At 43.8% G+C, this 15,538-nt stretch overlaps 1 protein-coding gene across 1 annotated transcript; it reads left to right on the top strand.

The window, feature by feature from the left end:
* The first annotated feature begins 7,088 nt into the window (after positions 1–7,088).
* On the top strand, positions 7,089–13,774 carry LOC113173144 (sterile alpha motif domain-containing protein 9-like). Its single transcript, XM_026376485.1, has 3 exons — positions 7,089–7,222; positions 8,635–8,673; positions 9,562–13,774. Exons 2-3 carry the CDS (start codon positions 8,650–8,652, stop codon positions 12,361–12,363), a joined length of 2,826 nt encoding a protein of 941 aa, XP_026232270.1. The 5' UTR covers positions 7,089–7,222; positions 8,635–8,649; the 3' UTR covers positions 12,364–13,774.
* Positions 13,775–15,538: the final 1,764 nt, after the last annotated feature.

The following is a 15,538-nucleotide window of genomic DNA, read 5'->3' as shown; positions in this document are numbered from 1 at the left end:
GACGAGTGTTTCCATTTGTATATTGTTTGCCTAACTGCAGACTGGTGACTTTCTATAGTCTTTAAAAACACTTTTTAACTCATTCCAGCTTCATGTTAAATAATCAATTCTTGATTGTGGATCTTGTGCTAAGCAAACTCAAAAGTTTGAGTGTTGACATAATATTGACACTCCAATTAGCTTTTTGAGGTCATTATTTCAGGGGTTCACATGCTTTTTCCACTTGCACTGTGAGGTTTTTATGGTTGTTCTTAATAAAGATGTGAAAGATTAGAATTTGTTTTGTTATTATTTTAGATACATTATATTTGTTTATACTCTTGACTTAAATGAAGATCAAATCACATTTTATGATAAATTAATGCAAAAATTCCAAAAGGTTTACATACTTTTTCTTGCCAGAGTTCCAGTGCATGTCTGTAAGCAGCTCATGCTGCTGCGATGCTGCTGTACAAAGGCAGCATCACTTTGGCAGCGGTGAACAGTAATCTGGACATATCTGTAGTGTGTGTGATGTAGTTTGAAAAAACAGGACACGACGGGGAAGTGATGCAGTCACTTCTGCAATACACACACGCATTAGAAATGTAATACTAATACTGTAGTTACAGAGCTGCAGAGATGTGTCATGATTCCAGCTCCGCCTCCCTGTCTGTCCCTGCTTTCCTTGTTTTCTCCCTGGCAGGTGACCTGCTAATTACGATTGTCTGCACCTGGGCTTCCCCTGTTCCTTTATTAGCAGGTCAGCCAGCTTCCTCTTTGCCAGATAGTTGTACTTCAACCTGTGAACAGCACTATCCAGCATTATCTTTAGATTGCTTTTTAGCAAATGAACCCTGCCCGACCTGAAACCTGTCTCTGCCTGACTCCCCCCTAACCGGACCTGCCTTCTGTTTTGACCTGCTCTTCGACAGCGTGAGTGTTTTCTGCCTGGCCTGTTCCTGCTCCCCTCTGCCTGTGTCCCTGTTCTGTCTCTAAGTTGGATTCCCTCGTGTATGACCTGGACCGTCCCCTGACATCGTTATCAGTCTATCGGATCTCTGTTTCTATATTACCTCTCAGTACTGACCTGGATTGTTGTTTGGACCTCGGATCTTGCCTCACGGACTTTAGTGCTTGGACTGCTTCTTGTGTGTGTGACCCTGGATTTGTCTCTTACTCTGCACCTCGTCTTTCTGGAAATGTGTCACTGTTTTGTTCACTAACCCACTGTGCTTTTGCCATTTAGCCTGTTCTGCATATCATTCCTCCTCTGCTCCCAGTCAACATATGCCTCACTCTACTGTTGGCCATTTTGGAATCTACAACTCTTCAGTCTTCTCTCTGGTTCACTCCTCCCCGCTTCTCAGCCACAGCTCATCAGGACTTCAAACACCATACTCGCCTGACGACAGCTCTGTTCGGCCGCAAGTCCCGACTCTCATCCGCTGCATTATTGTCAATAACACATTTCTTATCTCAGTTCTCTGGTCCTGTGTGGTCTCTGGCTATGGAGTCGGATCCTAGGCGCGTGACAGAACTATCTGGCCAAAACCCCGACTCCGCCAGAGATCAGACATGGAAAGGCCAGGTAGAGGGAGCACTGGCAGATATTGGTAGTCGTTTGGAAACTTTGTCTGTGGCTATTCAGGGTTTAGGAGAGAATTACCGCCACCTGACTTCCCGGGAATCCCAACCCTCTCCAGCCCCAGAGCCTGTGACGTCTTCCTCCCCTTCTCGTGAACTTGTCATCAACAAACCTCCACCATATAACGGGGATCCTGAGAACTGCAGACCCTTTCTCACTCAATGTACAATATACTTCAGTTTTCAGCCTTCTGTCTTTCAGTCAGAGCAGGCCAATGTGGGTTTTGTGATCTCACTTCTCACTGGACCCGCGAGAGCCTGTGCAACTGCGGAGTGGAGCCCGTGCTCGCAGCCACCCTGTTATTCTTTCAGAACCTTTTCAAACGAAACTAATCAAGATTTCGGATCCCACCAAACCAGACAAGGAAGGCCTCGAATCCAGCTGGAAGAGATAAATAAACCAGGGCAGCGAGGTCAGTGGCAGAATACTCTATAGATTCAGGACCACTTGCCAGCTCTTTGTGACTGAATGACTCTGCGTTGTTCACCATGTTCTACAAGGGACTGAGTGAACGGTAAGGATGAGCTGGCAGCCCGAGATTTTCCAGAGAATCTAGACGGATTAATAGATGTCTCTATTTGCATTGATCGTAGGATTAAAGAACGAGCCAGAGAGCGTTTCAAGACGCGCCCTCCTCCTCGTAGTCACCGCCTCGTGAACCTGGTGCTCGCAGGCCAACCATCCCTCCACCAGTTTCACCAGCAACAGCCAACTCCTCCAAACCGATGCAGATTGGACGGACCCGGCTTAGTACAGAGGAGTGGCAGCGACACCTAAGGAACAACCTGTGTCTGTATTGCGGTGGCTCATCACATCGCGTAGCCTTGTGTCCAGTAAAAGCCAGGGCTCAGCAGCTGAACGAGGGCCGCTGCTGAGCCGCACCCTGAAACATTCCTCTGATGCTCGCCCCCTCACAGACGTTCAAGTACGGTTTCAAGACAAAGTTATCACCATCCCGGCCTTCATTGACTCTGGGGCGGATTCTGAGTTCATGGACCAACGACTGGCAGCCAACCTAGGTTTGCAACTCCATCCACTTCCACAACCTATGCAGGTAAAAGCACTTGACGGCCACATCATTCATCCCTGTTCAGCTCTCACTGATCCTGTTCATCTGTCTGTTGACAACCACTTTGAAGTTTTGCAGTTTCATATTATTCATTCCCCCAGTCTGCCCTTGGTTCTAGGCGCCTCATGGCTCAGACGTCACAATCCTCACATTGACTGGTCCTCTGGCCGAGTGCTCGGATGGGGTCCAGGCTGCTCCACAACCTGTCTCCAGGTAGCTCACCCGGTTTCCACACCTCAGGTATCAAACCAAGTAGAAGAGTTACCTGATCTTTCTTCTGTTCCCTCCGTTTATCTGGACCTTAAGCAGGTATTTAACAAGGTGAGGGCCACATCGTTGCCGCCACATAGACCCTATGATTGTGCCATAGATTTGCTGCCTGGAACATCTCCCCCGAGGGGGCGCCTGTACTCCCTGTCTGCTCCTGAGAGGGTCGCTATGCAAAAATATCTGGATGAGGCATTAGCAGCGGGCCTTATTCGACCCTCATCCTCTCCGGCGGGGGGCGGTTTCTTTTTTTTAGGCAAGAAGGACGGGGGCCTCCGGCCGTGCATCGATTTCCGAGTCCCTGAATGACATCACCATCAAGAACCGCTACCCTCTCCCGCTAATCTCCTCTGCTTTTGAACTTTTACAGAATGCCACCATCTTCACCAAACTCGACCTACGCAATGCCTATCACCTAGTTCGCATTCGACAAGGTGATGAATGGAAGACGGCGTTCAATACCCCCTCGGGACATTATGGATATCTGGTAATGCCTTTTGGACTGACCAATGCCCCCGCCGTGTTCCAAAATTTGGTTAATGATGTATTGGGAGATATGTTGAATAAATTTATCTTTGTTTACCTTGACGACATCCTTATGTTCTCCAAGTCTGAAACCGAACATGTGGAACACGTGCGCAGGGTTTTGCAACGTCTATTGCAGAATCGCCTCTACGTGAAAGCTGAGAAATGCCTATTCCATTCCCAGAAGGTTTCATTTTTGGGGTTCATTGTATCCCCGGCCAGATTCAGATGGACCCAGTCAAGATCTAAGCGGTCAAGGACTGGCCCCCTCCTGAGTCCCGAAAGGCTCTGCAACGCTTCCTAGGTTTTGCCAACTTCTACAGACGATTCATCAGGGGTTACAGTCAGATAGCTAGCCCGCTTCATGCCCTCACGTCCACTAAGACTTGCTTCACCTGGACTCCTGAGGCACAAAAGGCCTTTGAGCACCTGAAAGGAAAGTTCACCACAGCTCCCATTCTGATCATACCTGATCCCGCTCACCAGTTCGTGGTCGAGGTGGACGCCTCAGACCAGGGAGTAGGTGCGGTACTTTCTCAGCGTTCCAGTAATGACAACAAGATACACCCTTGTGCTTTCTTTTCTAGGCGGATGTCGCAGGCAGAGCGGAATTACAGTATAGGAGATAAGGAATTGCTGGCGGTCAAACTAGCTCTGGAGGAGTGGCGTCATTGGTTAGAGGGTACAGAGCAGCCTTTTCTGGTGTGGACAGACCACAAACACCTCGAGTACCTTCGTTCCGCCAAACGCCTCAACTCTCGGCAAGCCAGGTGGGCCTTATTCTTCAATCGCTTCAACTTCTCCCTTTCTTATCGTCCAGGTAACCATAACACCAAAGCGGACACTCTGTCACGACAGTTCGAACACATGGAATCCCCTGAGTCGCCCGACTTCATTCTTCCCGCAGCTACACGACTGGGAGTCACCCATCTGGACATAGAGAATGAGGTACTCAATGCACACACTCCTTCACCCTCCGCCTGTCCTCCTAACAAACTGTATGTTCCGGACCATCTCCGTTCTAAGGTTTTAGACTGGTGCCACTCCTCTCGCCTCACCTGTCACCCAGGCACAGCTCGTACCCTCTTTGTTGTCAAACAGAGGTTCTGGTGGCCCACCCTGTCTGCTGATGTGCGAACATTTGTATCTGCTTGTCCTGTCTGTGCTCAGGCTAAACCCCTCCACCGTGCACCTGCAGGGTACCTGCATCCTCTCTCCATCCCTCGTCGCCCATGGTCCCACATATCGGTGGACTTTGTTACTGGACCTGTGTCGAACGGCTTAAACACTGTCCTGACTGTCGTAGACCGCTTTTCCAAAATGGTTCACTTCATCCCTTTGGCCGGACTCCCATCAGCTAAGGAGACAGCGGACCTGCTGGTGCAACATGTGTTCCGTCTCCATGGCCTTCCCAGGGACATTGTGTCAGACAGAGGACCCCAGTTCATTACCCACTTCTGGAGTTCTGTCGTTTGCTGGGGATCTCTGTCAGCCTGTCTTCTGGTGTCCATCCCCAATCCAATGGGCAGACAGAGCGTTTGAATCAGGAGCTGGAGACTGGCCTCCGTCTTCTGTGCTCCCGGGAACCTACAACTTGGTCGACGAAGGTGGTTTGGGTGGAGTACGCTCACAACTCCTTGCCGTCTTCAGCCACAGGGTTGACTCCCTTCCAGGTAGTCTATGGTTATCAGCCGCCGCTGTTTGATGTCCAGGAGCAGGAGTCCTCAGTCCCCTCTGCAAGGGCTTCGGTTCGGCGCTGCCACTTGGCCTGGAGAAGGGCGCCTGCCTCCCTCATCCAGTCTGTTCGCTCCTACGAAGATCAGGCCAACTGGTGGCGCAGGCCTGCTCCGCCTTACAGGGTCGGTCAGCGGGTTTGGCTCTCCTCTGCGGACATCCCGTTGCGTGTGGAGAATCGGAAGTTGGCCCCCAGGTTCATCGGCCCCTTTCCTATCACCAAGGTTGTGAACCCTGTGGCAGTCCGCCTGCGTCTTCCCAGACCTCTTCGGATCCATTGGCGGCGGTCCCGCTTTCACGGTGCGCCGTCTCCTCCGGTCCCGTCGTCGGGGTCGGGGTTTGCAGTATCTGGTGGACTGGGAGGGCTATGGCCCTGAGGAGCGGTCTTGGGTTCCCTCCCGCTTTGTTTTGGATCCTGATCTCAGTCCCGCCGTGACCATCCGGCCGAGCCTGGTCGGCCGCCGTGAGTTGGCCTTCGGTGGGGGGTGGGGGGGGGTACTGTCATGATTCCAGCTCCGCCTCCCTGTCTGTCCCTGCTTTCCTTGTTTTCTCCCTGGCAGGTGACCTGCTAATTACGATTGTCTGCACCTGGGCTTCCCCTGTCCCTTTATTAGCAGGTCAGTCAGCTTCCTCTTTGCCAGATAGTTGTACTTCAACCTGTGAACAGCACTATCCAGCATTATCTTTAGATTGCTTTTTTGGAAACGAACCCTGCCCGACCTGAAACCTGTCTCTGCCTGACTCCCCCCTAACCGGACCTGCCTTCTGTTTTGACCTGCCTCTGCTCTGCTCTTCCACAGCGTGAGTGTTTTCTGCCTGACCTGTTCCTGCTCCCCTCTGCCTGTGTCCCTGTTCTGTCTCTAAGTTGGATTCCTTCGTGTATGACTTGGACCGTCCCCTGACATCGTTATCAGTCTATCGGATCTCTGTTTCTATATTACCTCTCAGTACTGACCTGGATTGTTTGGACCTTGGATCTTGCCTCACGGACTTTAGTGCTTGGACTGTTTCTTGTGTGTGTGACCCTGGATTTGTCTTTTACTGTGCGCCTCGTCTTTCTGGAAATGTGTCACTGTTTTGTTCACTAACCCACTGTGCTTTTGCCATTTAGCCTGTTCTGCATATCATTCCTCCTCTGCTCCCAGTCAACATATGCCTCACTCTACTGTTGACCATTTTGGAATCTACAACTCTTCAGTCTTCTCTCTGGTTCACTCCTCCCCGCTTCTCAGCCACAGCTCATCAGGACTTCAAACACCATACTCACCTGACCACAGCTCTGTTCGGACGCAAGTCCCGACTCTCATCCGCTGCATTATTGTCAATAACACATTTCTTATCTCAGTTCTCTGGTCCTGTGTGGTCTCTGGCTATGGAGTTGGATCCTAGGCGCGTGACAAGATGGAACACAGGCTTACCAAATATACTTGGTATACTTAAAGGTCAAAGATCAGTGGTACTTCATGGGTTTATATGAAGTTTCACCCTGATTACTAAACTACGTTTTGACCCGCCAGGTGGTTGATCCATTATAATCATCATTTATTAGTTCATGGAATAATATCATCATCATATCATCAGCAAAAAGTTAGTGAAGCTGTAAAATAAACACCATGTCCTCTGAATTCCTGTGATAGTTAAAGAAGAAAGTTAATTAAACAGTTAGTAGAATTTCACTCAGTGACTTACCACCTCTGCAGAATTGAGTTCATTCATTTGCAAATGTGCCTTGGCCAGACTGGGGGGGGGAGCACCTTTACATCTGTCCTCAGAGTTTTGAGAGAGACCTGTGCAACATGGGCGCAGCTTCACCACAAACCACAGCAGCAGATTTCCGCTGCAGCCCACGTCACAGCTGAAAGTAGCCTGTGCATGCTGGCTTCCGTTTAATACAAGGAGAAAAGTCACTTTGACGGTTCTTCGGGTTTGTCTCTTCCAGTCACCAAGTTGCATCTAATAAGAAACGGATGAAACGAATGAAGACTGAAAAAAGAGTTAAGGTAAGTTCTAATATTTAGTAATGACGGGTAACTGGTTATTTCTTTGAGCCTAATTAAACTGAGAGAAAAGTTCAAGCCATTGTTATGTTTCCGGGTTTGTTCTTTTTTACTATTACGGACTATAGAGAAGGTTTTTGTTTTAATTTGTATACCTCAGTATTAGACAGCACGGGGCTCATCTGTAATTTTAAATGATTGTGGCCAATTGCAGTGGAAATGTTAATCAAAGAATCGGTAGGAATGGAGGTCTCTATTACAGTGGTGAGGAGGAGAAAGGTTGGCCCTCTAGGTTTATCCTCAGCATTCACCACATAACTTACCGACCGTTCCAAAGGAGAAAATTTTACTAAAACCCCCCAACACAGTCTTCATGAACATTTAACAACTTTTGTTCGTAGCTAACAACAGAATGTATTTCAGTACTGATTTGTTTGGGCAAAATAACAGTGCTATAATGGCTGTACATAAAAATTTATTTAGCTTTTTTTGGCATTATAACAACTAGAAACACAAACTGGTTTCTTGCCACCTCTCCTTCAAAAAACACTAAGTGTGATCAAGCTTCTTTAGATTATGGAGAGTTTAACTTACAATACAGATGAAACTGCCAGATTCCGAGCCCGGTCTGTGCTGGACTTTATCCAGTGTCTCAAAGAAGAAACTCTGAGAAACTTCTCATCAGGGCTTCCATTCCTATTTTTGTCCCAGACTTCTATATGTTTTACAGAGGTCTCTATATTCCCCAGTATTTGCCGCTTTAGCCTACAGAAGCAGTTTTCTCTAATATTGTTGTGTTTTATTTCTGTGTACATCTTTTCGATATTTTCTAGTTATATTCTAATAAAGAAACTGAGAAATGAAGGTTAAATATGGTCATTATAGCATTGCCCGAACACTAAATATAAAGACTTTTACACAGGACTGTACATATGTTGGTCATCATTTAAAAAAAAAAAATTAATTTGGAGTTCAGTGCCTCACTGTCTTTTTGTCATTTGGCCGTTCTCAACTACACAAACGTGAGATTGCTGACTATGTTAGATCGAAACAACTAGATTGTGCTTTCAACTTGTGAGAACAGTAAGATTTGCCATAGAAACTAAGTTATGAATGAATCTGCAGTTTAAAAACAGGCAACTTCGACGTAGAATGTTCATAGGACTTTGGTAAATTGTAAATGAAGACCAATGTTGCTATTGTATTTATACAATAGATTATATTATTTAATAGTTTTCATGATGCAACTTGTAGTGAGCAGGTTTGAGGACAGATCTCTCCAGGAAAATATAACAATGAATTTTACTTTCAGTTTTCAAATGATTGATCAATACAATTAAAATGTGGTTTACACTGTGCATGAGTGTGTAATCCCTGTATTTTTTAATTTATTTTTTCCCACGGTACATTCACAGTGAACTGAAGCTGCCATGGCTGACCAAGGTCCGATTAAGGTATATAATTGAAATTGACATCGAGTTTTTCAAGTGTAGACCTGTTCTATATAATGCTTACTCCATTGTTCTTCTGCAGGATTCTCTGATTTTCTCTTTTCTGACATACATACACATATATATGTATCTTCCAAAAAAGCAGGTGGCTATTCCCCTTATGTGATGGGGGACAAGGTAGTGTTCCAGTACTGCTGTGTTGATTAAGTCATCAGGGAGCAATGTGTGTTGTGATAGGATGCGGAGTACGTTTTAATAAAAACACAATTTCATATTATAAACCTTATTCAGTCATTTACTTTGTAACAGAAACAGATCTTTAAGACAGAATGAAGGTCTATAGACAAAACAATCATAGGTAAAACACAACTGGACTTTTATGGTAAAATGAGCACTGTGCCACCTAATCAGCACAGTGTAAGCATACTGTACTTGCCAAATCCCTTAGACTTTATTTACATCACAGTTAAATAATCAAAATCTCTTGATTTGAAATTGACCTTAAATAAAAGAAAATTAACAGTACAATGGAGTGCAAGTTGGGTAGATATTGTTTCAAAGCTGTAGACAGAGGGAATAATACCAGACACCAGAAACTGTCACAAAATCAGTACTGTGATGTAGCTTCATTTAAAGAAATTGTACTCACTCGCACTCACCCCAACCGGTCGAGGCAAATGGCCGCCCACCCTGAGCCTAGTGCTGTTGGAGGTTTCTTCCTCTAAAGGGAGTTTTTCCTCTTCACTGTCACCTAGTGCTGCTGGGTTGGGTTTTCTATATATTTCTGTGTACAGTTATACTGGGATTTTTTGTTGTGATTTGGCGCTATACAAATAAAATGAAAAATGAATAAAATAAAATGAAATAATGAAATGCAACCTTTTGTTCTAGCATGAAGAGGAGAACACTTTGCTCAGGATGAAACCATGGCCACATGAGGGAGAAAATGTGCATGACAACGACAGAGACCACCAAATGAAAAAGGACAAACAAACAAACTCTGATAACCAACCACGAGTATGTAAACCCTATCCATTTGAACAGTACCATAATTCATATAGATACATTATAAACAATATTCTTGATATCCCAGAATCAGGCCCCTTAAACTTAATTGAACCCTGCCATGAGTATAAAGCTTTTATAAATACAACAGCTGAAACTAAAATGGACAAGTTCACAGCTGAGGTTGTACGTTTTGCAGCAGCCTGCATGAATAGCCGCACCAACGGCACCATACATTTTGGAGTAGGGGACAAGCCAAACTTCACCCATGGTCAAGTGCTGGGAGTGATTGTTGAGGACAAAGAAATTTATGGAGATGGACTAAAATTTGCCATTAATCGTAGTTTTGAGCATAAATACAAACAGGCTGCTCAAATGTGCATCAAACCTCCTCGATTTGTTACGGTTCTTAATAATAATGAAACATCATCTGACAAATGCGTGATTGAAGTGGACATAGTTCCTTCCTCTACTATATGTGAAGAAAATATTTACCATATAATAGAACCAGTCAAAAAGAAAACAAAATCATCAAAACAATTTTTTATCCGAGACGGGAGTAGCAGCAGGGATCTTCTTGCGCCAAACACATTTACAAAACCGATGGTAGAGTACATGAGGTTTGTTGAAAACATGCCCAAACAATTACAACTTCGAAAACAGTCTGAAGAGAAGCACCTGAGTGTGATCAAAAGCAGTACTCAAGGTTCCAGATTAAGTCAGATGATAACTGGTAGAACTATCTCTCTGGACAAGTCCCACTTTGAACAGTACGTGATCGTAACTAACAAGTCCCATTCAAGCCAGTTTGAATCACTTGGATTTCTTGTTGAACTCAACCCAACAGCCGTTTTGGATTTTGATCCGGAATCAGCTAAACAAGGATTACAGCGTCACCTTGACGTCAAGAGTACAATAAATGCTCATTTACCGGGACAATATAAAATCACAGAAGGAGTTGAAGAAATAGCAAATAAGCTGAAATTAACTCGAAACACCAGTTGGGTTTTCTGCAATGGAGGAATTGAGAATGAGGTTCCTTCAGACATACAGCAGTGGTTGATGGAAAAGGGGGCCTCAGTTCGAGATGTGATTTCTTTTTTGTGTCGGAAAGATGTCCTTCCAAACAAGAGATTCCTTGTGATTTTCTTACTTTTGTCAACAGTCAGTGACAAGATGGACCCACTTGTTGAGACTTTCAGTACATTCTGGCAGGAACTCAGAGGCACAGATCAAATCCTTTGTGTATGTGACAATGAAAATGCTTTTACCTCCTGGAAGGATCTAATAGAGGCTCGGTGTGGAATCGATATCTCTGGCAGATGCATATATGAGCTAAGTTTTGCTGAAGTCAATGGTACTATACTTAGTCTTTTCTCTAAAAACCGAAGAGCCAGTCGTTTCTTACCTTGTGGTGGGGGGAGCAGAGTGCTTCTTGAGAAAGAAGTGGAGCGTAGTCTGAATACGCTAGATGTCCTGTGTGTGAACCAGTGTGAAGGAGGAAATGAAGACAAAATTGCCATAGAGGAAAACTTCTACAAAGGAGGTAAACCCTCATGGTGGAATTTCTATTTCTCAGAGGAACCTGGATCCTCACAGCTTATCAGGCGATACATAATTATCTTAATCAGTAATACCATACTAGATATACGCTTCCAAACAAGACCCTGTGTGTTGCTCAACCTAATGCACGTACCTGGATGTGGTGGGACAACTTTGGCCATGCATACTTTATGGAATCTCCGGGACAGATTTCGTTGTGCGGTCCTTAAAGACAGAAATGCAGAATTCTCTGAAGTAGCTAATCAGGTGGTCAGACTTTTAACATACGACCACGAAGAGCAATTACCACGGGTTCCTGTTTTGCTCATGATAGATGATTTTGATGATATGGAGAAAGTATTTGACTTGCAGCAGGTCATTGAAAAAGAATGCAAGACAAACATCAAGTCTACACAGGTTATTCTTCTAAACTGCATGAGATCTGAGTCCCCTGAACAGACTGAGATAACTGAACATGCTTTTTTCCTTGGAAACGATATCTCTGAGAAGGAGCAGATACAGTTTGAGAATAAATTAGTAGAAGTAGAGAAAACATCCAAGATTGCTAAAACATTCTATGAATTCATGATAACAAAGAATAACTTAAAGCCAGAATATTTTCAGGATGTGGTTCGCAACACCCTAAGGAGCTTCAGTATAAATCAGAAACAATCCCAACTCCTGGCTATTTTAACTCTTTTGAATGTATACTCCAAGGACGCGGCTCTCCCCTTCTCTCTGTGTGAGAAGTTTCTCAGTCCAAGCCCTAAACCTATCTGTGGAACTGACAGACCCGAAGAACTTTTTGGCAAGTTTTCAAATTTAATTTGCTCCATCACAGTTAAGAGTGATGGACAATACGAAGAGGTAAAAATGATCCATCCAAACATTGCAAAGTGTTGTTTGCAGGAACTTAGAAGTCACAAAACAACAGAAGATGAAATTGCTGATCTACTACATCAGATAGCAGATGAGCTTTACGAGCGCACAGAAAACAAACGCAAACTCTCTCAAGAAGACCATACTTTGAAACATTCAGTAGAGGAAGGATTTCCCTTACATTTATTCCAAGCTTTTACTAGGCTGCAAAATTTATGTAAGGTGTGTAATAACTGGAACGAGACTAGGACAAGGCCTTTGAGGTGAATAGCAACCAAGACATTAACTTCAACTTTAAATCAATGTATACGTTGGACAAAATCTGATGCTACCAATGAGTTACAATAGCCATGTTTGTTATAGACCCGTTAATCCCCAGTTAGGTTTAGATGGCTTTTTCCCAATAGGGGATAAGTCATGTAAATATTTAATGTGGCTGCAAACGTGGGTAGAGCAGTTGTCTCGGGAGCACATCCCTGGCTGCAGAGGGTAATTGGTTTTCCAGTTGCTTAACTGCCCCAGTGGTTTTCAGTGCATAAGTACCCCCCACATGTAGTGGCACGAAGACTAGGGTTGAGTTAGTTAGTTAGTCTTAAGTTGGGTAGATAGGGCTGGGGATGGTCTCTGTTTTTGTGGTCGCTTTCCCTCATCTGATACTGCAATCAGTCCCAGCACATGTCCTTACAGCAAAATATTCACCGACCCCACTTACATATAGAGAAATGTATACCAAATTTACATGTACTTTGTAACAATTTGCAGATACTGCATGTAAAGTATTTCTCATACCCATGTTAATAAGATCTCTCTCTCTGTCTGTATCCATGACACAGAATAAAGCAGTTGATTTAAATTAACAAAGACAGTGTGTGTGTGGTCTTTTTTAGATTAATGGTATGTGATTTGTTGTTGTCCTGCATCCTAGTGGATCCAATAGATTGTTCAGTGATAATCTGACTAAATCTTTTTGTATATATATAAAAATATACATTCACCTCATACATTATGTTACTGTGACCATACCTAACTGTTATCTCTCCTTTTCTGCTCTCCCCCCCTCTCTCTTTCCCTCTTCCTGTCTCTCTTTCCCTCTTCCTGTCTCTCTTTCGAGCTCACCCTCTGGACCTGTCTGACTCGTTGTGGAGCCCCCTTTTGGTTGGAGATCTCGTCGCTTGGATGCCCCGTGTGGTGTCTGTGGGATGCGTGTGGTGACTGGGGCTGGTTCCACTCTTCCATGAAGACGGTCCTGGCCTCAGCTGATGTGGACAGCTGTTTCTCTGAGGTTTCGACTCAACGATAGTCACTTGATAGTCCAGGACTGGAATTTTCTACAAGTCTACCAGAGCCTCCAATAACTAATTGGACTCCACATTAACTTAAAGACATCAACTTTTATTCTGAACTGCCTGCGGCCAAACACATAGCATGTAATCACCCATATGAGGATGGGTTCCCTGTTGAGTCTGGTTCCTCTCAAGGTTTCTTCCTGTTGCCTTCTCAGGGAGTTTTTCCTTGCCACCGTCGCCCTCGGCTTGCTCATCAGGGACAATCTGATTATTATGATTCATACACATTCACTGTTCATGTAAACTTCCATAGTTTCTTTGGTTGTATGGAGCTGCTTTCTGACAATGTCAACTGTAAAAGCTATACAAATAAAATTTAATTCAATCGAAAATTGTGCTAAATCACTGCCAGCAAACGAAGAAAAGAGCAAAAGATGGGAAATTAATTAATGTTTCCCTGTTGCCCTCCATATCATCTGCTAGATCTCTGTGTGTTATGAACAGTGACATAATCTGAATAACAGTACAGCTGTACTGTAATAGAGTAGAATGACAGTACAGAATTTGCATCTGTGTCCATAGAAGCAGGTAATTGCAATTTTATTGACATAAAACCAAAGATTATCAAAAGAGCAAAGACTGCTGCAATTGACATTAAAGTTAAAAGATTTTTATTTCAAATTCCTAAACGTCAACAACATGATACTTTGAATGGTGTAAATTTTTCTTTAATGTCTTAACAACTATAAAAGAAGCACAAAAACAATGCAAGTTTTCCTTTTATAAAGGGTAAATAGCACATTTCCGTTGTCACTTCAGTTCAGATAGCAAACAGCTTCAATAGTCCAGTTATGATTATTCGCAAACAGCAACACAGCTGAGCATCTTGTCACATTTAGACAACCTGCTTCCAGTGACGAATTTAACAGTGTTTTTAGCGTACAGTAAGTATAGCAGGATGTTTTCAACGGTGTTACTGTCTTGAATATAAATTACTGTACTGTACATAGAGAGCAATTTCAAAAGGAATCATTTACCCAAAGTGATAAATTAGGAGGGTAGGGTGGGTAGTCACTAGATGGAAAACATTTTATTTTACACAGTGGATTAATAACATTTGAAGGTTGATCTTTAACCTACTGTGCAGATGTTTAATTTAGAGACAACAAGTTTTGCTCACTTGTTGAAATCACGTCATTCATTTTGATCTGAAACACATGTGGTGCATCTTCTTCTTTTAATGTGGTCCATTTTCATAACAGTGTGGTCCATTTTCAGGTTTCATGTTCATGTTTATTCTTTTCATTTCCTTAACAAGGTGGAATTTCTCCTTGTACAAATGAGTTTAATTTTGTCCATTGGGGTAATCTGTAATGTAATTAATTGACGCTGTTTCTGGCTTTTTGATGCCTCAACAATTTTTGGTGGTAATAACACAATTTAAATTTTAAACTCATCTTCCAACATGGATGCTTTTCAATCAGATGACAGGCAAGCTTTGCAAACTCATGTTCCCCGTTAATATGTGTAAATAAATTGCTCCTGCAAGTTTGTGAAAATCTGTATTTCATGTATTACATTCAGCAATTCAATTTCAATTAAATTGTGTCTGTATAGCACCAAATCACAACAAAAAACGACAACAACAAGCAGCAAAAACATCGAAACTGGACTGTGGAGATGTACAGCTCCAAGGCCGAGGACACCTGCAGAAAAGTACAGAGAGAGGGTGCCAGAGAGGAGGAAGCACAACTACAGGACAGAGAAGACACAAAGTTAATGACATCCAATAGCGGCATTTGAATGAATAGAGGAGAAAGGAGAGAGGAGAGGAGCTCAGTGTATCAAGTGAGGTACACCAGCAGGTTAATTTATTTAAGTTTTAAGTCTAGTCTTAAATGTAGAGAGGGTGTCTGCCTCCTGAACCTGAACTGGGAGCTGGTTCCACAGAGCTTGATAGCTAAAGGCTCTGCCTCCCATTCTACATTTGGAAACTCTAGGAACCACAAGTGAACCTGCAGCCTGAGAATGGAGAGTTCTGCTTAAAAACGTGGTACAATGAGGTCTTTAAGATAAGATACAGCTTGATTATTAAATGATTTATAAGTGAGGAGAAGAATTTTGAATTCAATTCTGGATATTAAAGGGAGCCAGTG

Source organism: Anabas testudineus, chromosome 21, assembly GCF_900324465.2.
Source record: "Anabas testudineus chromosome 21, fAnaTes1.2, whole genome shotgun sequence".
NCBI classification, from domain to species: Eukaryota; Metazoa; Chordata; class Actinopteri; order Anabantiformes; family Anabantidae; genus Anabas; species Anabas testudineus.
This window is presented reverse-complemented; position numbering and strand designations above follow the sequence as displayed.

Bases quoted from the DNA above. Each gene is read 5' to 3' on its own strand.
- LOC113173144 (XM_026376485.1), top strand. From the start codon at position 8,650: ATGGCTGACCAAGGTCCGATTAAG. The intron at 8,674-9,561 runs GTATATAATTGA...CTTTTGTTCTAG, and splicing joins CTGACCAAGGTCCGATTAAG to CATGAAGAGGAGAACACTTT.